The sequence below is a fragment of the Juglans microcarpa x Juglans regia genome, chromosome 8D, assembly GCF_004785595.1.
Source record: "Juglans microcarpa x Juglans regia isolate MS1-56 chromosome 8D, Jm3101_v1.0, whole genome shotgun sequence".
Classification (NCBI taxonomy): Eukaryota; Viridiplantae; Streptophyta; class Magnoliopsida; order Fagales; family Juglandaceae; genus Juglans; species Juglans microcarpa x Juglans regia.
The window spans coordinates 35,122,703-35,146,814 of record NC_054608.1 but is presented as its reverse complement, the minus strand read 5'-3'; the positions used below and the strand labels follow the sequence as shown (position 1 = coordinate 35,146,814).

The window sequence follows — 24,112 nt, the reverse complement described above, 5'->3', positions numbered from 1 at the left end:
CTCTGCTACCCCCGAGCCCCTCGTTCTTAGTGTTTGCAGGATTCAGTCGAACCAGCTAGGTGGACTTGCTGGGAATGCAAACATGACATCAACAATATTAGTTTATTATCTATTTAATTTAGTTTTTTAATATTTTATTTTAAATGATCATCCAACTTCATCTTGAACGTGAGCTAAAATCACTTTTTCAAAAGGTAGCCTCAAATAGTAAGGTAATTGGCTCAACTTTACGTTCAATTTACTTTCAAATTTTTAGAATTTGTATGGTTTGTACTTTTAGTTATCGTGGATTGCAGTTGGAAATATGGGCAGATGCTGTGAAGGATTATGAGATCTTGAGGAGGGAACTTCCTGACGACAATGAAGTTGAAGAATCAGGAGATGGGCGAGTGATCACTCCAGGGAGATCTTTTCGAAGGAGAACCTTAGGACCTATCTAGTCCCTCGCTGTCATGCTGACCCTGCGGGTAACCCAGTTCATGACCTCCCTCGGATTTCGCCAACATGCCTCATTCGGAAGTGCTCCCCTGGGTCTCCTAATGGGGGCCAAGGGAAAAGACTTCGGTCAGAAGGGGCCGAAGCGAGTTGTGAATCTATTTCCCCGGTAGTGCCTTCTTCAGAGCGGGGGCCGGGGAATCCTGAAGCCCAATGCCCTGTTATTTTTGTGGCCTCTATTGGCCTTGTCAAGGTGTCGGCGAAGTCGCTCGTTGTCAAAGCCCTTAGTGAATGCTCTAGGAGTTGTTCCTTCCACTCACCCATTTCACTCTGACGTTCTAGGCATTATGCGAGACATTGAAAATCTCTGTGTCGAGCTTAGGGGGTCCTTTGACGTGGATGTACCTCGTCGGCCCGATGCTAAGAGACACCCCCCAGAGTTAGGCATCGAGGATACTTCCAGTTCTTCCTTCACCGCTATGTTCAAGCGTTGGTGGTGAGGCCTTGGGGAAGGAGCCGGAGGTACGTTCGGGAGACACAAATTCCGGGCCTGTCGCAATGCCTCCTACAAAGTTATCATCGATTGTTGCAAACCCGAACAATGCAATTCGGGAGGTTGGTGGAAAGGAGTTTGAGCTGCATGGAGAGTTGACTTCGGCTGTTGAGGAGGTGGTCACTGCCCGCTTTTGAAGATCATGTCTCGAGGGTGAAGCGTCAAGTAGCAGATGGGTCCCATTCTCGACGTCACTGTTGGTGAGGATCCATTGATGCCACAAGGGATTCTGTTGAGGGAGGATGCTGAGTTGGTTGATCCGGCCAAGGTCCAGATTTCACCTTCTCAACCTGATACGAGAGTTTGCTTCTGGAGTGGAGAGCCCGGTAAAGGTCATTTCCCCATCGGCCTGGCTGGAAATAGGGTGCATCGTGCGAAGGCCATTGGTTGGGTGGTCAAAGACTTATCCGACTTCATTCACGAGGTTCCTCTCTTTGCTTCTCCTTTTACTTGCTACTTTCTTCCTTTGTCACCCTTGGTGCCTTTGTAGAATGTTGTTTGATTCTGGGCTTTGTGATTGCTACTGTACTTCTCGCCTGGCAGTCTTTATTGTGGATAGCTAGGAAGTTGTTGCTCAGCAGAACTAGGATCTTTGCTCCCTAGCCCACACCACCTTTCAGTTCGCTCGAGGTGAAAAAGAGGAGAGGGAGTAGCTGGAGCTAGAGTTGAAGAAGATGCGGTAGGAGGAAGGCGGAAAGCAAGTTAAGAAGCTTAGCCACCGCATGAAGAAGTTAATGAAGGAGTGTGACACCGTGAAGGAAGACGCTGCCCAGTCTGCGAGTGACTTGCCCATGGTGAGGTGACAGATATCGGCCTTGGAAGGGCTTTTGGAGGACAACGATAGTGACGTGTCCCAGGTGCTGGGGGTGGTTTAGGGGTTGGACACCCAACTAAAACAGGCCCCAGTCATTCGTAACAAAGCCTGGGCACACAGGTGCGAGGAAGGTATGCGGTCTTTGCAGGACCACATTTTGGAGAGTTCGTAGCTATTCCCTTGAGCCTTTAAGAAGTTCCTGCGGAAGCTTGACCTCTCTAGAGATGAGGTAGACCAATTGGCCTTTAAGGACAGTTGTAAGTTGGGCAGGATCAAGATGCCTGATGCTTTCGCAGGTCCCTCGGTTCCCCTATACCCCTTGGTGTCGACTCATGTGGCTCCTGTCGTGCCCGAAGTGGTTGTTCCTGGCAATGTTTTGAATACCGTACCGGGCGCCGTACCGGTTAAGGCACTGGAACGAAATATTTCGGTACCGGTATCGTGTTGGGATAACGTTTCGGGATAGTCGATATATATATATATATAAATATATATAAAAATTATATTCCAAAATAATAGTCTATATATAAATAAATTATATATAAATTATAAATAGTCTAGTCTGATTTGGGAGTTAAAAAATAAGTTTGTAGTTTGAAAAAATGAAAAAAAAAACACAGGCTGAAATATCGGCCGATATTTTGGTTGGTACGAAACGGGTATAGTACCTGTACTGGTCGGACTGCCGGTACGAAAATATTTCGGCCGTACCAGCCGGTACAGTACGAAATTTAAAACACTAGTTCCTGGTGATGGGGTTCTTGCGCCTGATGTCCCTGGGACCGACGTCCCCGATCCTGAGGCTCTCGAAGACGACATATCCAGCTCTTAGCTCTCAGTTCTTCTCTCTTCTCTACTCCTCTCCTTTTTTTTTTTTTGTAAGCCTTGTGCTAGGCCCACATATGTTTTGTAAATGTATAGATATTTGTGTTGCCTTCAGGCTTCTTATACATTATGTAAATATTAACGACTCTGCTCCACATTTTGCTATTTCCTCTAGCATTGACGATAGTTGATTGTTTTTACTTTCGCTTCCCTTTACTTCTGTCTTTGTTCGTTGTTCTCTTGGTTGTAAGTTGGCCCGCCGAGCCCGTCGAGCCCTCCGAATTTTCGATAACAGTGCCCCGAGTGGGTTGTGTCGTTCGCCCCTTACTTGCTGACCTTCTAATGGCTTTCTTCTTTTTCTTCCCTCTTCTTTTTCCCCTCATTTTTTTACCCCGTCAATTCCAATCGGGCATGCGCAATGGGAATTCCTTTGGCCCCATTCCTTTTTACTCCGTCAACTCCTATCGAGTGTGCGCGATGGGAATTCCTTTGGCCTCATTCCTTTTCACTTTGTTCGTTGTTCTTTAGGTGGGGTCACACTCCGCTGAGTCTTTTTCCTTCTTTGACTGCCCCATCTGTGGGTCTTTAGGTGGGGTCTCACCCCGCCGAGCCTTTTAGTCATTCTCTCTGTTTCATTCCATTCATTGTTCTTTATATAGGGTCGCACCCCGCCTAGCCTTTTTCCTTCTCTGATTGTCTCATCCGTGGGTCTTTAGGTGGGGTTCGCCACGTCAAGTCTCTTTCCTTCTTTCTATTTGGGCATGTGAACATGCCTTGGGTTGCCTCCATGCATCGCACCCCCGTGCCTTAATCGTGTCGGTGGCGCCTCTTCATTTCCTATGCATTTTTAGGCAACTGCTGGGCTTCCGTAATCATGGCAAGGTCTGACGGTTTCACTCCGCATTAAAAGGCATCCCTCCAATTCATCCATCATTAATTCTGCACGTCAGTTATTTTTCCCATGTCATGTCATTGGATATGAGCTACTAGAATCATGGGAATCTAGGGGTTTCGGATAGGGCGCGTGAGCACCAGTGCCACTAGACTTCAACCGTTGCGTCTGCCTAAATAAGGCCTCCCTTCCCTAGCTAGTGATGCATCCAACCTCTTTCTCCTTTCTTTGTAAACCTTGGAGTTTTCCTTCTTTTCTCTATTGCCTCTTCCTTTGCGTTGGTTCGTCTGCTCTCTTTCATTCCTTTGACGTTCCTGAGGGGCCATTGGATTGGGAAGCTTGGCTCCCATTGCGTTTCTTGTACATAAAAGCATTCTCATTCTTCATGCATCCAGTCTATTGAGCCCGCTTGGCAGGCGGTTTCCGTCTGGCTATCCTTGTTTCACAGAAATGCATTATATTTCTTCACTTCCTTCGTCCGTAGCAGCATGTCCATGTAGAAATGCATTCTCTTTCTTCACATTTTTGACCTTCGACGACGTGTTCCCGAGGTAGAAATCAACTCTTAGATGTCCCTACTCTCGTCGTCTTTGTCATTTAGTTTATTTTCTTTCAACTCTTGAGGAACATCAACACGTCGTGATTTGCTCGGACGACAATTTTTCTGAGATGCAGTCTCTAGCACCCGGGTTTGGGGGAACGAATGATGCAGGTCTTAGCCTTCAGCTTCTAGTGAGATATGATCTGGTCAGGTTTCTTCCCCGCTAGCCGGTGACTTTGTATTAAAACCAGTCATCCCTTGTATCTGGAGGCTTTGCACTATGACTTGCTGGCCTTTGTTTCCGGGAGCTGTACGTTGTAACTTGTAGCCTTTTGTATCCGAGAGCTTTATGTTGACATTTGCACCCTTTTGTATCTGAGAGCTTTGTGTTGTAATTTGCAGCCTTTTGTATCAAAGAGCTTTGTGTTGTAATAAAGTATATTTCCATTTTTTCACCTCGTATTGCAACTTGTTCAGTTTTTACTTTTTCTTTCCACTTTGTGTATGGATGCTTTATATATTCCTTGCGTTGCGACTTGCTCGGCTTTTGTTTTCCTTTCCTCTCATTTCCTCTTTGTGCATGGATGCTTTATATATTTCATTGTCTCCAAAATCTTTTTGTATTTGCAGCTCGTCGTCCTTTTCCTTTCTTCTTTGTGTTGCTGTCTGTTTAGCTCTTGTTTTCCTTTCCTTAGCTTTGCGTCGTGATGCGTTTAGCCTTTTCCTATCTTTTCCTTTCCTTAGCTCGCCACCCTTTATTTCCAGATGCTTTAACTTGTGACTTGTCGGCTTCTCCCTTTCCTTTTCTTTTTCTGCCTAGATGCTGTATATATTTCCTTGTCTCTGGAAGATTTGTGTATTTGCAGCTCATTAGCATTTTCCTTTCTTCCTTGCGTTGCGGTCCGTTTAGCCTTTTCCTGTCTTTTCCTTTCCTTAGCTTCACGTTGTGATCCTTTTAGCCTTTTCTTGTCTTTTCATTTTCTTAGCTCGTCGCCCTTTGTCTCCTAAAGTTTTAACTTGTGACTTGTCGGCTTCTCCCTTTCCTTTTCTTTTTGCGCCTAGATGTTGTATATATTTCTTTGTCTCTGGAAGTTTTATGTATTTGCAGCTCATCGGCATTTTCCTTTCTTCCTTGTGTTGTGGTTTGTTTACTCTTTTCATGTCCTTAACTTTGCTTTGTGATCCGTTTAGCCTTTTCTTATCTTTTCCTTTCCTTAGCTTTGCATTGTGATCTGTTTAGCCTTTTTTCTGTCTTTTCCTTTCCTTAGCTTTTCATTGTGATCCGTTTAGCCTTTTCATGTTTTTTCCTTAGCTCGTCGCCCTTTGTTTTTGGAAGCTTTAACTTGTGACTTGTCAGCTTCTCCCTTTTCTTTTCTTTCTACAATGGATGTTGTATATATTTCTTTGTCTCCGTAAGCTTTGTGTATGTACAGCTCATCGGCCTTTTCCTTTCTTCCTTGCGTTGCGGTCCGTTTAGCCTTTTCCTATCTTTTTCTTTTCTTAGCTGTATTTTTCTTTTGTTCCTCCTTGGTGAGCTCGGTTGGTTACTTTGTTGATGCTTTGTTGGCGTTCCTCCATTCTTTGGTGTTGCCTTCTGGCTGTTAGTTGACTCGGCCCGCTCTCCACCAAGTAGGGGTCGAATTGTCTCACTCCAACCCACCACTTTCATTTTTTCGAGGAGGTAATTCGAACAACGATGTAACTGGTTCCCTCATTCTCTGCGATGGGGGTCAAGGTAAGCTTTTGGACCACCCTGAGGCTGGTCCTGCTCTCCACCTGCGAAAGGATAAAGTTGCATTTGGCTCACCTATCCATTTATCCTGTAAGGAGGTAGGTCGTTCCAGCAGTTTGAGACTGTACCCACGCTCACCTGTTGACACCTTAGGAAATGGTAAGTTTGGGTCAGGCTGGTGCTGGGCCCATACTTCGTCGTAGCGGAGGTTGGGGTAAGCTGTATGGGCAACCGGAAAGGCTAGACCCACTTTCCGTCACGGGAGGGGTAGAGTAGGCTTAGGCGTGCTCATCCCTTTGGCCCCGTGGGAGGTACTTTATTCGAATAGTTTGAGACTAGACCAGCTCCTACTCGTTGACATCGCATAAAATGGTAAGTTTAGGTCAGGCTGGAGCTGGGCCCACACTTCGTTGCAACGAAGGTCAGGGTAAGTTGTCTGGGCCGCTCAGGGGCTGTCCCACTCTCCTTCGCGGGAGGACAAGATGGCCTCTGGCTCACCTGCCCCTTGATCCGCGAATGAGGTAGTTTGTTTGGGCAGTTTGTCTTGGACTCGCTCCCACTTGTTGACGCTTATAACAAAGGTAATCTCCTTGTCTTTGAGTAGTTTGAGGACTACTAGCACTCCTTTGCCAGAAATATAATGTAATCTTTTGGCCTACCTTTCTCTATGTTGCCTAGCAGATGAGGTAATTCGGACAACGATATGGTTGGTCCACACTTTACTACAAAGGGGGTTGGGATAAGTTGTTCTGACAGCTGGAGGTTGGACCCGCTCTCCATCGCAGGAGGGGTAGAGTAGTCTTAGACGTGCTCATCCCTTTGGCCCTATGAGAGGTATGTTGTTCAAGCAGTTTGAGACTAGACTAGCTCCCACCCGTTGACACTTGCAGTGGAGGTATGCATTGATTGACGATGCATTTTCTTGTTAACGGCCCTTTACTGGCTGGAAGCCGTTTTTATCTTTGCCATGAAGGTTGGAGTGAATGAGATGTGTTGTCCTGAAAAAAATTCCTTTTTTTTTTAGTAAAATATGCCGATTATTTACACCAAAGAACATATTGATTAAAAGATAGAAGAGGAGGTAGTCCTTGGTCTTTTTGCTTCGCCTTTTTGCGGTCATACATCCCTCCCATTCCCCCTCAACCTCGGTAGGACGAGTCATAGACTTAGTCATGCCTGGGCTCTTTTGGCGATGCATGTCTCTTCTACTTCAGCTCTTGAACATAGCATTCCCAAGCCAGCACTTGTTCGCCTTGGATCTCGCCCATGCCCTGAGAAGTTGTGAACTTCATCTTGATGTGACAGGTTGATGTTACTGCTCATTAGGCATTGAGGGTGGGCCTGTTGATGATGACGTTGTGCGAGGACTGGGCTTTCACCACCAAGAAGTCCACCATTATGGATGCTGCACAAGGGGTGGTGCCTGTGAGGATCGACATCGCAATGGTCTCAACTGGGTGGACCATATCCCCAGAAAAGCCCTTCAGCGGCATGGGAGCCGGCTACAACCAGGTGGCGTCAATCCCCATCCGTGTGAAGGCTTCCCAAAATAGTATGTCTACGGAGCTCCCATTGTCGATGAGGATCCACTAGGTGATGCACTTGGCGACCAACATGGTTACCACAAGGGCGTCATCGTGGGGGTACAAGATCTTTTCCTCATTGTCCTCCCCAAAAGAGATGATGGGAGCCGGCTCACCTCTCTGGTACTTGGCAGGTCAGTGCTCGGTCGAGTATACTTTGTGGTATCGAGTCTACCTCGCGTGGGCCTTCCGACTCAAGGAAGAGGCACCTCCACCAGCGAAGCCTCCGACTAGAGGGGATCTCCACCAGCGAAGCCTCCGACTCAAGGAAGAGGTCCGTATCTCCTCTAGTGGGGATCCTCCATGAGGTGGTGATTGGTGGCGGTCCTGTCGAGTCGATTCGCATCCTAGTGGTTGTCGTAACGGGCTCACTTGCCTTCTGCTGTGATCGGTCTGGTCCACGCTTTGTTCCCTAGATCTCCCCCTCCTTTCCCACTCTGGCCTTCGAGTGGGCGTGTAGGGTCGCCTAGTCATGCTCCCTTCTTCCTTGTTGGTTGAAGCAGTCCTCCATGTTGTGCGAAGTGGATTGATGGTAGGTGTAGTAACAGCGGGTGATGGCACGACCCTCATCTTCTCGGGAGGTTCGGTGGTCGACCTGTTGAATAGAGAAGGTCGGTCGATCAAATTGACGACCCAGGCCACTTGTCGGCACCCCTAGAAGTGCCGCCAAGGTAATCTTCTCATCTTGATTCTCGATGGTCATGCATTCCTTGTTGAATTGAGATAAGAACTCCTTCAGAATCTCGTCTTCCGCTTACTTAATGGTGAGAAGGAATGCGGCCAGGCGTCGTCTCTATCGGTTGGACATGAATTAGGTCACGGACAAACGTACTAATTCATTGAAGTTGTCTATGGAATTGGGCGCTAGCGACCCAAACCATACTCATGTTGGCCCTTTCAGGGTCAGCGGAAAAGCCCTGCATACTACTGCTCCAGCGACGCCATGCAACGTCATGTGATTCTTGAAAGTTTCCAAATGCTCAAGTGAGTCATTTCCCCCATCATACATATCCATGGTGGGGATCTTGAATTTCGGTGGCAAGGGCACAACCATCACCTCCTCAGTGTAGAGTAGCTCGGTGCTTGTGAGTAGTTGGTCTACTGAGGATGACGTGCCCATCTTCTTCACCATCTCTTCCTAGTTGGCTTTGAGGCTACAGAGTTCATCCTACATGTTTTTCCTTTCATGTTCGTTTGCTCCACCACCTATATGTTTCATGATCCTTCATGCTCGCTGTGATTGGGCTCAGTGTCTTCATTTCTTTCTTGGTAGTGTAGCTTGAGGTCGTCATTTTCTTTTTGGAGCCTCTCCAGTTCTTGGGTCAATCTTTCTATCCAATTTTCCACAGCGTTTAGGCTTGCCTCCATGGCGCTTTCTCCTTCTCTCAAAGCGGCAACCCTAGAATAATATATATATTTTTTTAAATCAAACCCTAGAATAATATTGAGTTTGCTTTCAAGATTACATAGAATGCAAAAAAAAAAAAAAATGATTACGTAGAACGCAGGTGCTCTCACACGTGATCAGTGCCAAGTCATCCTACCTTTCCCGCCAATTACTTGCCGCCAAAAAAGTGAAAAACCCACTTATGCACTCCTCCCCTAGCAAGACGAACTCGACAGTCGACACTTCCCAATTTCTCCATTTCCAGAGACGCAGAGAGAGAGAGAGAGAGAGAGAGAGTGAGAGATGTCAGGGTGGGACGAGGGGGCAGTGTACTACAGCGACCAGGCTCACTCGTGGCGCGGCGGTGGTGAAGACCACGATCCGGAGGCGGCTAGCCGACACTCCGTCCTCCAGAAGTTCAAGGAGTTCATCCGTGGCTTCGAGACCGGCAAGAATGTTTTCCCCTACAGAGAAAGCCTCGTCCACAATCCCAACAAGTCCCTTCTCGTCGACTTGGAAGACCTCGATGCCTTCGACCCCGACCTCCCGGCCTTGCTCCGCTCCTCCCCCGCCGACTACTTGCCTCTTGTATGCTCTCCAATTCCTTCTCTGTTTTCAAAACTGTCAACATTTTTGCTATTCATGATGAGCAAATGGTTGATTTCGTATGCGTGTGTTTTTCGTAGTTTGAGACGGCCGCGGCGGAGGTTTTGGCGAGCTTGCGGTCGAAAGTGGCAGGAGAGACTGGAGAAATGGAAGATCCGGTGACCGGGGACGTTCAGGTCTTGCTGACGTCGAAGGAGGATCCGGTCTCGATGAGGTTTCTTGGGGTGAGTGTGGACTGGTTTTTTATATTCTAATTTATGTTTGGTTGATTCCTAAATTGAGTCAGTCAATTGAAACAGAATAAATAAATGGGCCTAATGGCCTTTGATTGGAGGATTTCTTTATTGAATGAGATGTGGAAGTTAAAGTTCTTTTTTTATTTTTTATTTTTTTTTTATCTTCTTTTATATATCGTACCCGATGAGGCTTTAGGGTTTGTTCTGGTTTTTCTTATTTTACGGTTTCCTTAATTTTTATTAGAATTGTAAAGTTATATTTTTTGGTTTAATTTGAGGTTTTTGTTGCGGGTGGCAGGCTCAATATATATCGAAACTTGTTAAAATAGCTGGGATCACTATAGCTGCATCTAGGACTAAGGCAAAGGCAACTTATGTGACTCTTATCTGCAAGAACTGTAGAAATTCAAAGCAAGTTCCTTGTCGGCCAGGCCTCGGTGGTGCAATTGTCCCTCGCTCTTGTGATCATATCCCTCAGGTTTATTTCACACCACTTCTTACAATTTCTCGCATCGTGTGGTTTTGAGTTTATTTAATGCTAATTGTTGGGGATATTTGTAGCCGGGAGAAGAACCATGCCCACTTGATCCATGGCTTGTGGTTCCAGATAAGAGCAAGTATGTCGATCAACAAACCTTGAAACTGCAGGAGAATCCAGAGGTAAGGTTCTTAATCTTGATGAAGAAAAGTTCATTTTTTAATTGCATTTTTTACATAATTGATTGGTATTTACTTCATGTTTGTAGGATGTTCCAACTGGGGAGCTTCCAAGGAACATGCTTCTATCCGTGGATCGCCATCTTGTTCAAACAATTGTACCTGGCACGAGATTGACGATCATGGGTATTTATAGTATCTATCAAGCTGCCAATTCTGCCACATCGTGAGGATCGACACAGACTCAAATGAATGTTTTGCTATATGGATGTTTACCATGACTACCGTGTTTCTTAACTGAATTCATTTCAAAATGGATTTATGCAGCCACAAAGGAGCAGTTGCAGTTAGACAACCTTATATCAGAGTTGTAGGAATAGAAGAAGCAAATGAGGCCAACTCCCGTGGTCCCGCTGCTTTTACACCGGAAGAGGTTAGTCTTAAATCATCATGAATAAATGGGTTTAAGCTGTATCCGGCTACAGAAATTTTTTCATCTTCCGAATCAATAAATAATTGACAGCTCAGAATTCTGCTCTATATGTGACAGCTTCTTGTTTGTGCTTGGAATTTTGTTATGGTGTATGCTATTTAGTAGGAGCTTATAATAGATGCCCATCAATATAAAGCTTTTTGGTGGCTCATTTTTCAATGGAACAGGATTACAGATGGAATGAAATTGAAAGGGCCTCCATTAGACTCTTAACGTTTCACTCAAATTTTTTTTCTTCTCTTTTTGGTTTAATATTTGAACTTTGTGATTTGATTCTATAGTATCTTTATGCATTGTACCAAGAACTGATCATGGTTGCTTAAATATTATAACACTTGAACTTCAGATAGAAGGATTCAAAAAATTTGCTGCAGAACCCAATGTGTACAAAAACATATGCTCAAAGATAGCTCCATCTATATTTGGTCATGATGACTTGAAAAAGGCTGTGGCTTGTCTGCTGTTTGGAGGGTCAAGGAAGGTACATCATGAATTGTTATCCTTTAATATCGATATGATCTATTCACTGCATAACCTTTCCTCTGTATTCAGAATTTGCCTGATGGTGTGAAATTAAGAGGTGATATCAATGTGTTACTTTTGGGGGACCCATCTACTGCTAAATCACAGGTTAGTTATAGACGCAATTGTTGGTTCAAGAGCAAAGTGGCTTACTGAAAGCTGAGTTTTCTCGTTACCTCGTGTCTGTAATCCCTCCTTGAGAATGGACGTCTCCACTTAGATATGTACCTTTTGAGGAGTCATACTAATCGTACTTTATGATAATGCACGCTCTTGCTTTTTTGCTTTTTGCCACTCAAGGGAAGGTGCTGATTTGATAATCACCTTATACAGTTTCTCAAGTTTGTTGAAAAGACTGCTCCTGTTGCTGTTTATACTTCAGGAAAAGGTTCTTCAGCTGCTGGTCTTACAGCTTCTGTGATCAGAGATAGTGGTTCCGTAAGTTCTTGAACTATTTTTTCAGTAAGCAGATATATTATGTTATCTTCAGCATTATCTTGCCATTGCCAAATCCTTTTGGTGGATTCATTTTTTTCTTCCCTTGCTCAAAAACTCTGATATGTATTCGACTGTGCGCTACAGCGTGAGTTTTACCTTGAAGGAGGAGCCATGGTTTTGGCAGATGGAGGGGTTGTCTGTATTGATGAGTTCGACAAAATGAGACCTGAAGATAGGTATTGTTAATGAGAAGTGGATCTTACTGGACCTTTAGTTTATCTAACATGGCAATGAAGTTTAACACATTATGTGGCATAGGGTTGCTATTCATGAAGCCATGGAACAACAAACAATATCGATTGCTAAAGCAGGAATAACAACGGTTCTTAATTCTAGAACTTCAGTGCTTGCAGCTGCTAACCCTCCTTCAGGACGTTATGATGATCTTAAGGTCCAAATCTGTACATTCTGTTTGATATTTATCATTTTCTAAAGGCCTACTCATAATTTTGGGTTAAGCTCCTCTCTAGTTGACTATTGTCCAATTTTCTCTGGTTTATGGTGCACTTAAAGACATTTCAATGGGAGATTATCCAAAACATATAAAAGCGCTATGGCGTTTGTCACCGTAGACTCCATTCTCTGTAGATGCCAAACACTTGCCTGTCAGCCGTGACATTCGCACCCTGTTGTCACTGGAACCTGATTTCTTCACAAATAAAAACCCACAAATCATTAGGTGCCACGTACTTGACCTGAATAGACAAATACTCCACTGCAGAGGATCTTAACCCCATTATTTTCCACTGATTGGCTAATAAAAATGTTCGCCTTCTACCAGACTGCACAGGACAATATTGATTTGCAGACAACAATTCTTTCTAGATTTGATTTAATCTTCATTGTGAAAGATATCAGGATGTACAGTCAAGACAAGGTAATTACCACTTATCTTGCCCAGTTTTAAGTATTTCATTTTTGGATGTACTTTGGCCGCCCTGCAAAGAATTTCAATTATCATGTGTTTCTAATTGCATTTCAAGAAGCAACCTGCATTATATGCAAACAGTTAAATTTTAAAACCTTAAAATGATTCTCGACATAGCGCTCATTACAGACACCATAAAAGCTGATGAAAGAAAGTATTTGTTCACGTGGATTTCAAACGCCCGCATTAGTGAAACTGTGAAAGCAGCAGCCTGATCCAAAGTTTTTTCTTGACAGATTATAGCTAGTCATATCATAAGAGTCCATGCATCTGCTAATGCAACCTCAGGTGAAAGTAGAGTTCCTAAAGAAGAGAATTGGCTGAAGAGGTATACAGTGTGAAGTAGGTCATACAAATTCTTCATGTTGTTTTGTCAAATACTGATACTGGTTAGGATGCAATGTTTGCAGGTATATACAATATTGTCGAACTGAATGCCACCCACGATTATCAGAATCTGCATCTAACTTACTGCAGAACAATTATGTCAAAATTAGACAGGTATTCGTGCAGTTCAAATCATATATTAAAGATGAGCACTCTGTTGCATCAAAAGAAATATTTGGTGTTGCAGTATATTTGAGAAAAGCTAATTGATTGGTCTGTTTCTTAAGTTCCCTTTACAAGCTTTAACTTCACCGCGTGGCTCTAGCATCAAAATTGACCTCGTCATTATGATGATTCCTTCAGGACATGAGGCAGCAAGCAAATGAAACTGGCGAGGCTGCCGCAATACCAATTACTGTAAGGCAGCTGGAAGCTATTGTAAGGTTGAGTGAGGCTCTTGCAAAAATGAAACTGTAAGTGTTTGCGTGAAGCTTGATATCTTTTACATAATATATATCGTTTTCTCTTGACAATGATGCTCAGAACATCAAGTGGTGCCATGTAGCACTAAATTGGGCATCAGCCCTCGGCTGTTCTTGATCAGTTTTTGAGTGGTTTCATTCTTTAAGTATAAACCATTTAAAATGACTTGGAATGGTCACTCAAAGGCGTGTTTTGGTATTTTCTTCGAATTCCTTAACTACAGCATAAAAATTACTATTTAGATCCAGTATGTTTTCAACTATCAATAACCATGAATCCAGATATATTGTCTTAGATTTAAATGCTAGGATTCTTAGATAACCTTACCCACTTGATAACTAGTCACGGTATGTCTAATGTTAATACATTAAATTTGTCTGAACCTGCCCCCTGCCACCACTTATTTTACCTTTCTTGTTTGTTCCACTGTTCTATATCTCTGTAACTCTACTGTTGTTTCTCTCTAAACTACAATATCAGATCACATGTTGCCACTGAGGAGAATGTGCAGGAAGCTATAAGACTTTTTACTGTTTCCACCATGGATGCAGCACGGTCTGGAATAAATCAACAAGTGAATCTCACTGCTGAGATGGCAAATGAGATTAAGGTCTGTCAGAGACTATGACCTCGATACTCCATGTTCTAGTTTTTTTTTTATTTTCCTAGCTCCTTGTCAATTTGTAGTTTATTGTTCTTTTTCCCAACAACAGCAAGCAGAAACCCAGATAAAGAGAAGAATAGGGATTGGAAACCACATATCAGAAAGAAAACTGATAGATGAGCTTAGCAGAATGGGGATGAACGAATCTATTGTAAGTTTGTCATCTTATCCTATGCTATATGAATTGCCTTTCATTGATGTAACATGTGAGTTTTATTGGAGCTACAGAGATTCCTTGCAAAAGCAATAACGCACTAGGAGTATAACTCAAGTAAAATAATAGCCTTTTGTTTGTACCTTCAAACTCAGCGCGGTTTGAATAGTGTGAATTATTCATTCGTGTACTGTATTTGTTCCAAGTCCTTTAATTTTTGTTCCTAGTCCTTTAATTTTACTTGGTCAAAATCTGTAAAGAGTATTGATATTGTGGCTTTCATTGATGAATATTTACCTTTGTAGGTGAGAAGAGCTCTTATAATTATGCACCAGAGAGATGAAGTTGAATACAAGCGAGAAAGACGTGTAATTCTACGAAAAGCATGACCAATTGTTATGTTATCTTAATCTTTTTTAGCAAATTATTGGCACTGATTAAGAGAACTGATGTAAGGTAGTGTATTTTCATATGAAAAATTGGTTTCAGTTGCCGAGTTCCATAAGCATCCTAGCAATAACCAATTGCTGCAAGTCCATTTGTTCAAAGTTTACTGCCTTCTATGGTGATCATCAACTTCTTGCTCTTTCAAATTAGTGCCAGAATTAATAAGCCGGTTAAGTGAGCATTCTGAAAGGAGAAATAATGCTTTAGTCACAAAAAGATAATATAAAAATAATTTCACAAATTAATGTGTTTGATGTGATTTGTCATATTGTAAAGTTATATTTATTGGAAAGCAGATGTAATGGATTACATGAAGTCACATCAATTTATGAATTTACCGTTTGGAATCTTTTTGTGTAAAATGACAAACAGCTTAATAGTCAAATTTACCCCAAGTTAAAGATCAAACAGTTCAACAGTCAGTCACTTTACTCTTATAAGGATATGAGAGTTCTCTGGACCGCTAAAATTGAAACTACCCAGTTTGGTAAAAAAAAACTTTGGAAACTTGTACCCATAAAATTCAGATTGGCTATGTCAATAGACAAGATGGTATATGTACTATGTAGGGAGCATGGAGAAGGAGAAGCTTCTATCACAACCTCTCCTCAAATCTTAAATTATATTTACTGATATATCAGATTTTAAATTTAAATAAATGAATTTTACTTAATAAATAAAAAATAGATATTTGAAATGTGATTGTACCGAAGGGAACAAAATTCACTAGGAGATCAGGAAGTAGAGTCTCTAGTTTTACCAGCGGCTGAAATCCGTTCTCCTCTCCCTTCTCCACATAGCACAACAGACACCCGAAATCCTAAAACCCTAGGATGCTCCTCTCCCCTTCCAGCCTCTATCACTGCCATGCTCGCCATACCAGCAGAAGCACTTCATCTGTCTCACTCTCTCAACGCCCACTCAGGTACTTTGCATCTCTCTCAAGAAATCAACCATACTCCAAATTCCTCTCTTTTTTTTTTTCTTCTCTCTCTCTCTGAATTCTTACATGAAATTTGTTTTTTCTTTTGGCTTTGGTGTGAAAAGATTGGCAGTGCTTGGCGCTGGCTTTGCTGGCCTCTCCGTTGCTTGGCACTTGCTACAAGTAACTCTTTCCTTCTTACTAATTCTAACAAAGCGCATTGTTATTCCCAAACTAAATAAAAGATACAATAAAACTTGTTGATATTTATGGAATTTATTGATTTTTTTTGAAAAAAAAAAAAGATTGTTTGCAGGAAAGTCCTAAGGATTTGAGGCTACGCATTGACATATACGATGAAGTTGGGATTGGCGGAGGAGCTTCGGGAGTTTCTGGCGGTCTACTACACCCTTATTCCCCTAAAGGTCCGGCTTTTTTTTCAATTATCGTCATATGGGCTGCAATTTTATTTCTGGGATTTTTATAAGTTTCAATTTTGTTTCTTCACTGAATTTTTTTTTTTCCAACATCGCAAATCCTTCTGTCCGTCCAAACTAATGCTACTATTTAAATGGGGGTGCTGCTACATGGATTTCACAGTTTTTTTGTTCGTTTTGTAGGCAAGCTGCTCTTGTGGGGTGCTGATTGTTGGAAAGAGTGTTTAAAGCTTTTGAGCATTGCGGAAGCAGCAGTTGGTCAAAACTCTTATGGTTTCATAGTTCGGAGAAGGTCCCTTTCTCACTGCGTGCAATTTGTTTTCTATGTATATTTTTGGTTGACCTTTTAAGGACAGACAAATTTTGGATCTTTTTTCGCTTATTGTATATGATGTTAGCCTATTATTTATCTGAACGTAGTTTAACAATCAAGCAGTTATTTGTCATGCAAAATAAGCATACTCCAAGGTGCAATGGACATGTGCTCATGATTTTTCCTTATCCTTTGTGTCAAGATGGGTTTGATCAGTAGAAATATAGTGAATTTCTGAAATTTGAAAATATATTTGTCTCACTAATGTGTTAAACTAAATAGAAGTTCTTCAGTGTGATTTTACTATAATACTCATGTTGGAAGCTTAAAGAGTTGGTTTAAGTTATCGTTTCTTAGGTTTATTTTTCCTCCTATGCTCTATTCAATTAACTTTTGCACATTTCTTGTAAGAGAAAATTACTTTTGCACTTTGATATCCTTCTGATGAACCTTTTTCAGGGGCATCTTGAGACCAGCAATGAACATGAAGAATCTTCTTATATTGAACGATGTAATTCCATACGCCCTTTTCAAGCCTAGTATATTAGTAGTTGATCTTAATTTTGTAATAATATCTATAATTTTCATTTATGTCGTTAGAATGCTCAGAATTGCCTTGCCAGTTGCAGAATAGAGACGGTTGATAAGGAAACTGCTCAAAATCTTGTACCCAAGTTATGTATGCCATTTGAATCAGCCTTCTATATGCCTGAAGCTGTAAATATCCATCCCCAACGGTATCTCCAGGTCTGAAGAATTAAGCCTTTGATTATATTTTCCTTCTACGAATATTTTATGTTATCTTTATACCATCTTAAGTCCTCATTGTCATTTTGTTAGGCACTCTTCTTAGCATGTGAAAATTTGGTGAAAGAATTAACGGCTTCTGGCTTTGGAGAGAAAGAGTTATGTTTGCATAAGAAATCTATTCACAAACTTCTCGACTTTGAAGGTAATCACTCAAACTACCATTTCAATCTTTTAGCCTCTTTTCATGTGTTGATTGACATGTAGTAGTTTCTGGTACATAGCAGTAATGCAGCTAGAAATATACAGCTGATTAACATGGAAAATTCTATAGAACAGCTGTCCTTGATAAGCTCAATCTTCAATATACAAACATTCTCTCTCATAAATCTTATCACTGTCATGAACGTACATGACTTTCTTGTATCTTTACAGTCATGCATAGGTGTGGTTCTTTTATAAGTCCCGTGTACTTGGCTTCGCCTATATTTAATAAAATTCCTCTTTACTGATAAAAAAAAATAAAAATAAAAATCTTATCAGTCTCCCTGTTTTATTCTCATACAATCTGCTGTATGTGGTGCATGTATCATATCCTTGTCCAATGTCCATGATAATGCAACATGATATGTTTGGGAATAATAAAAAATGAAGTATCAAGTATAAAAGGCAATTTCACTTGCTGATTGGACAAGATATCTTATTGAATCTGACAGCAAATGATATCTCTGTATGAGGGTAGGTGTTGGAACTGAAGGAGACTGATTTGATTAGTTTTTGAGGACTCAGCAACTAGATTTTCTTATTCACGTTTTTCACATGTAATCATCTAAGTGTAGAACTAGCTAAAATGGTGACTACAGTCTTCCCCTAAAATCTGTCTAAACAAAGTTAAATAGCTTGGGAAAGGTATCCTCTGACCAGATTATTCCCCATAACATTCAATCCTGAACATGTGAACTGAGCACAGTTAATTGAACTAGATAAACTCAGATAAACCTATATTAAACATCAAATTTCTGTTTCGAGTGACTAATCCTGGTGGAATCTCATTATTTACAAGCATACTTTTGTTTAGAGCATTTATCTCTACATTTAGTGGTTAATGGGTATTGAATTTGTCTTTAGGGGAATATGATGCGGTGATAGTATGTCTAGGTGCCAAAGCAGATTTGCTTCCAGAGCTCTCGGGAAAGCTTCCTTTGAGGACTTGCAGGGGTGTTGTTGCTCACATGTTACTGCCTGCTGATATGGGGTAAAAGTTATCTTATGTCTTGTAGATTCTGCTAGTGTTTAAAATTATATGAGCCCCATTGGTTTGGATAACTCAATTGTGGTACCACCAAAAAAAAATCATGTTTCACATCATTAACAGGGCCATATAATGGATTTCTGAATATTTTGATCCTTTTCTCCCCCCTTTAGTGTGTACTGTGCTCTGTATGAATTGCTGTAGACACAAACATGAATCGCATTGCCAATTTGGCATTCAAATGCTTTCCTCAAACTTTTTGCTCCTTGTGCAACACTCATTTTCTTGAACACTATCTTCCAGAGAAGGTTATCCAGACCATAGCCCCTCAATACTGTCAGATGCGTGGCTTGCCTTCCAGGGGCCCCGCAGTTTATATATGGGCTCAACATGGGAATGGAAATCAAGAGACTCCTCACCAAATGTCTCAGCTTATGAATCCTCAAGTGCTCTTGAAGACCTCATACCAAAGGCCTCTTTGGTTTATCCATCTATAAAGGATTGGGCTTTCACTGGAGCAAGAGCTGGTCTGAGGGCAATGCCACCTCTCACGCCGCATGGATCACTTCCGCTGTTGGGTTGTGTCAATGATGTTCTTGGTGGAAATCGTACTTGTAATTACTGGTTATTTGGAGGACTTGGTTCAAGGGGATTGTTCTACCATGGTTGGCTTGGAAAACTGACTGCACAGGCTGTGCTGTCCTCCAATGAAGAATTGATTCCATATGAACTAACCTTCTGGAAGAGAATAAAGCAGTGATTCAGTGTTAGCACTTATCTGAAGCATTCAAATGGGTAGAGCTCTGCTACTGCCTACTGGAAATTTGGATTGCAGTCTTTTGCTCGTCTTGTGCTTTCTCTGTGGGAGGGTAAGAATATGGACAATTTCTTTTCAGATTCATGTCACAGCGAGCCTTTTTTTTTTTTCGTTTAGTAAAGTCCGAGTGAGGCAGATGAGCTGAAATTCACCCATTTCTTCACACGAGACTCGGGAGTGGTGGCACACCTCCTTGTGAAGAGTAGGGGTGATACCCGCCCCCTACGGGGCGGGGCCACCCCTCCCCCGCCCCCCGCCCCCGCATATGCGGGGGTGGGGAATTTCTCCCCGGATCCCGCCCCCGCATGGCGGGGGCGGGGTCCCCCGTCCGTTGGGCCGGGGTGCGGGGGTGGACCCCCACCCGTCCGCACCCCCCGCCCCCATACTGGGCCTTTGGCCCAGTACATTTTTCTGGGCCCTAATTGGCCCAGAATCGGTTTTTGGGCTCAAAATTCGTTTTTGGGCCATTTGAGCCCATTATTTAGATTAAAAAGTATATAGATTTAAAAAAAGGAAAAAAAAATATATATATAAGGGATATATAGAATCATACATTGAACTATTACGTTATTAACTAATTAAGTAGTAATCATCACTAAGGCAGTAAGGCACTATGCTAAAATATTTTGTTCACAATTATACAAATTAAGAGAACTAATAAACTATTACACTATTACAAACTCCTCTAAAAGAAATAAATATTACAAATTATACAATTAACTATTGTAGCAACATTACAATTAATTATAAATGAATAAAATCATAATTTTTCAATTTGATCAATTTGATTTTGGGGTGGAGCCGTAGCGGTGAGTTCACTGAGTGGTGAGTTATGTCGATTGCTGTGAGACTGAAAATCAAGATCATAAAAGTCAATAAGTTATAAAACCTGAAATATTAATAAGTTAAAAATAAAACAAATTAGAATTAAAAAGTTATAATGATGAAACAAAATTTTAAATGCAAAAAACAATTATGGAAGAAATTGTGCAAACCATGACAATGGTGGGTCCAATACAAAGTCATACTGCATCGGAGGTAGCCGTAGACGTCGTCTCATGTATCACTATAAGTATTAAATTTGAAATCAAATTAATGAATACCAATTAAATGAAAATAAATAAATTAAAATAAGAAATTATAAAATGAAATTAAAATAAATACCAGATCCAAACTGATCATCACTATCCTCCTCGACGTCGGCCTTCTCATACTCAAGAACATCCGGAACATGAATTGGAGTTCCCTTGATCCAATTCTGCGTGCAAATCAAAGCCTCCACAGTGGCAGGAGCTAATGAACTCCGAAATGAATCTAATACACGTCCTCCCGTGCTAAAGGCCGACTCTGAGGCTACTGTGCTAACAGGGATGGCCAAAAGTGTGCGGGCTATCTCTCCAAGGATGGGATACTTCACGGCATTCACCTTCCACCAACTTAATATATCAAAATCTCGTGAAAATGGTAGAATCTTTGCTGCTAAGTATCTGTCTATCTCTGGCTGAGCCTCTATAGAACTCTGAAGGAAGGGGGTCTGCTCATACCTCTCACCCCACTCCAATCTACGTCTTTTCCCAACCTCGACTTCAGGAAACTGTGAGCTTGAGGTTAAGGGGGTAGGTGTAGGTGCCGCAATATTACCACCCCGCAGGGTGGAAAACTCATCAAATAATCTAGTAAGGGTTTCCCGAACCCTTGCTGCAATAAGCTCTGCCCATACTTGCCCGTACGCAAGGACCAATCCAAATATCATGCCATCCAACTTATACCTCGGGTCAAAGACGACAACTACATATAACAAAATATTAGCCTTCGTTAAATCTCCCCAATACTTGTCGTACTTTGTCCTCATAATCAATGACATCTCCCGCATCCTAATGTGACCACCCGCGACCATGTCATCTAATTCTTCTTTTACCCTACATATTTGCTGACATACAATATTGGATGTAGGGTACAAAGTTCCAGATAGCCTCATGGTGACATCATAAAAAAGCCTCAAAAACTCTACAAAATTAGTTACAATTTCCCAATCATCCTCTACGGGTTTCCCCAATCCCTCATGATCATCAAAATATTTAACATATTGGATGTCTTCGTCACCCAATAATGTAAATGCCAGCTTATATTCTTGGGCCGCCTCCAACATCAGAAATGTTGAGTTCCATCGTGTAGGCATATCAGTACAAAGGCCCCTCTTAGATGTTAGGCCCGCAGATCTTGCAGCAACCTTGAATTTGTCCAACCTCGAAGGAGAAGATCTCACCCATCTCACAGCAGTCCTAACCCGAGCAATCGAGTCATGAAGATCTCTCAAACCATCAGTGACAATCAGATTCAGAATATGTGCCGCACATCTCACATGCAGACACTCACCACCCATGAGTGTCTTATTTGCCTCTCTAAGATAGGTCTTTAGATGTCCCAATGCAACATCGGTAGACGAGGTATTATCGATTGTGACTGTAACCACTCGGGTCAACCCCCACTCCTTTATTGCGGCCTCCAAGGCCTTTCCAATTGTCTCACCCTTATGATCGGTGATTTTACAAAATTTTATAATTTTCTTTTGCAATGTCCAATGACAATCAATAAAATGCACAGTCAAAGACATATAATTAAAATTTTGGATCGATGTCCAAGTGTCAATGGTGAGACAAACAAATTGATCCGCCAATTGACCCCTCAACTTCTCCTTTTCAATGTAATAATGTTTTTTTACATCCTTTGCCACCGTGTGGCGAGAAGGAATGTTAAACCTTGGTTCCAAGTAGCGAGAATACGCTTGGAACCCTTTTCCATCAACAATTTGAAAAGGTAGCTCGTCCATTATGACCATACGAGCTAGGTGTCTTCTACACTCATCGGGATCATACTTAGTATACCCCTTCAAAGTTGCACCCCCACTAGTCTCATCCGCCATTTTTTTAAGTCCAATTTCTAGCCTAGATTGGCTTTTGTCTTGTAATGATCTTAATATTGGACTTTTTTTGCATTGCTCTTCTAAGTGCACCTTTAATTGTGAGGTGCCATGTTTCCTATAGTGACATCCATAAATTTTTCCATAATAGTTACACTTGGCTTGGGGGTTACTTGAGTCACCACCCTCTAGTTTGGTGAAATGACTCCAAACTATTGAAGCAGGTTTCTTGTTGGGCTTGGGGGCGGGGCAAGGTGCCGTAGGGCTAGGGGTAGGGGTTTGACTAGGAGGGGTAGGTATAGGTGTAGGGGTAGGGGTAGGGGTGCCCTCGGCCTGGAAAGGAGAGCTCGCACTAGAATCTGCTGGCATATCCATGAACTCAAGCAAACAACAAATCTGAAATTATAGAAAACATAGCAAATATATAATGAACATAAAAAAAAAATTAGAATAAAAAATTAGACCATATAATTCATCAAACAATTGTAAAAAATTTAAAGTCATAAATTTTAGGCATTAAAAAGACACATTAATTATTCAAGTTATAAAAAGACTTATAGTGGTTTTAGTTATTTTTATTGTACTATTTTAATTATTTCTCCGAACTCAAAATATAAAAAAAAAATTAGAATAAAAAATTAGACCATATAATTCATCAAACAATTGTAAAAAATTTAAAGTCATAAATTTTAGGCATTAAAAAGACACATTAATTATTCAAGTTATAAAAAGACTTATAGTGGTTTTAGTTATTTTTATTGTACTATTTTAATTATTTCTCCGAACTCAAAATAAGGGATGAGATGTTGATATGGATGGATAATAATGATTATGGTCGCTTTACAAAAGGATGTTGATATGAATGGATAATAATATATATATATATATATATATATATATTTATAACTTGAAAGACTATAAGGCATAAGCATAGCAACTATATAAATTATAATGAACATAAAAAAAAAAAAAAGTAGAATAAAAAAAAGTACCACTTGACATTCATAATTTCATATATATATATATATTTCATCTTAATTCATTATATTGAATTTCGAAATATCCTAGTGCATTCTTTTTTTTTTTTTTTTGTTCAATTTGGTAGGGAACATCAAATTCTGTTTTTAAACCCCTAAATTAATTTTTTAAACCCCTAGTGCATAGCAATTTTAAAGATTAAACCCCTAAATTAATTTAGGGGTTTCAAAGATTAAAACCCCTAAATTAATTTAGGGTTTCGGATTGGGCTCTTTAGGGTATTTCGAAACCCTAAATTAATTTAGGGGTTTCAAAGATTAAAAACCCTAAATTAATTTAGGGTATTTCGAAACCCTAAATTAATTTAGGGGTTTCAAAGATTAAAACCCCTAAATTAATTTAGGGTTTCGGATTGGGCTCTTTAGGGAATTTCGAAACCCTAAATTAATTTAGGGGTTTCAAAGATTAAAACCCCTAAATTAATTTAGGGGTTTCAAAGATTAAAACCCCTAAATTAATTTAGGGTTTCGGATTGGGCTCTTTAGGGTATTTCGAAACCCTAAATTAATTTAGGGGTTTCAAAGATTAAAACCCCTAAATTAATTTAGGGTATTTCGAAACCCTAAATTAATTTAGGGTTTCAAAGATTAAAACCCCTAAATTAATTTAGGGTTTCGGATTGGGCTCTTTAGGGTATTTCGAAACCCTAAATTAATTTAGGGGTTTCAAAGATTAAAACCCCTAAATTAATTTAGGGTTTCGGATTGGAGCCCTAGATACAATAATATTGAAATTCAGTGATTTACACACATTATATAATGCAAAAAAAAAAAAAAATCACAGCACGCAATTCACGGGTCACATTCAAAATTTCAAAGATCAAACCACATGCACAATCTAAACTCCACAGCACACAATTCACAAAATCCCATCCTCCATCTCCGATAAA

General features: G+C 41.0%; 2 protein-coding genes across 2 annotated transcripts; both read left to right on the top strand.

Moving 5' to 3' along the window:
* Nucleotides 1-8,965: 8,965 nt before the first annotated feature.
* On the top strand, nt 8,966-14,835 carry LOC121242500 (DNA replication licensing factor MCM5). Its single transcript, XM_041140345.1, has 18 exons — nt 8,966-9,350; nt 9,449-9,592; nt 9,903-10,082; nt 10,166-10,264; nt 10,351-10,487; nt 10,589-10,694; nt 11,101-11,235; nt 11,307-11,384; nt 11,610-11,714; nt 11,859-11,950; nt 12,033-12,165; nt 12,556-12,651; nt 12,939-13,030; nt 13,113-13,203; nt 13,393-13,502; nt 13,993-14,122; nt 14,226-14,327; nt 14,636-14,835. Exons 1-18 carry the CDS (start codon nt 9,066-9,068, stop codon nt 14,717-14,719), a joined length of 2,199 nt encoding a protein of 732 aa, XP_040996279.1. The 5' UTR covers nt 8,966-9,065; the 3' UTR covers nt 14,720-14,835.
* A 739-nt stretch (nt 14,836-15,574) lies between these two features.
* Nucleotides 15,575-19,327, top strand: LOC121242498. Its single transcript, XM_041140343.1, has 9 exons — nt 15,575-15,702; nt 15,825-15,882; nt 16,016-16,124; nt 16,320-16,428; nt 16,909-16,960; nt 17,050-17,196; nt 17,290-17,401; nt 18,325-18,451; nt 18,752-19,327. The coding sequence occupies exons 1-9, from the start codon at nt 15,611-15,613 to the stop codon at nt 19,206-19,208; spliced, it is 1,263 nt and encodes a 420-aa protein (XP_040996277.1). The 5' UTR covers nt 15,575-15,610; the 3' UTR covers nt 19,209-19,327.
* The last annotated feature ends 4,785 nt before the right edge of the window (nt 19,328-24,112 follow it).

Coding starts and splice junctions, on each gene's coding strand:
- LOC121242500 (XM_041140345.1), top strand. CDS start 9,066: ATGTCAGGGTGGGACGAGGGGGCAGTGTACTACAGCGACCAGGCTCAC. Junction 9,351..9,448: donor CCGCCGACTACTTGCCTCTT/GTATGCTCTCCA, acceptor TGTTTTTCGTAG/TTTGAGACGGCCGCGGCGGA. Junction 11,236..11,306: donor TGTTTGGAGGGTCAAGGAAG/GTACATCATGAA, acceptor CTCTGTATTCAG/AATTTGCCTGATGGTGTGAA.
- LOC121242498 (XM_041140343.1), top strand. CDS start 15,611: ATGCTCCTCTCCCCTTCCAGCCTCTATCACTGCCATGCTCGCCATACC. Junction 17,197..17,289: donor ATCCCCAACGGTATCTCCAG/GTCTGAAGAATT, acceptor TCATTTTGTTAG/GCACTCTTCTTAGCATGTGA. Junction 18,452..18,751: donor TTACTGCCTGCTGATATGGG/GTAAAAGTTATC, acceptor ACTATCTTCCAG/AGAAGGTTATCCAGACCATA.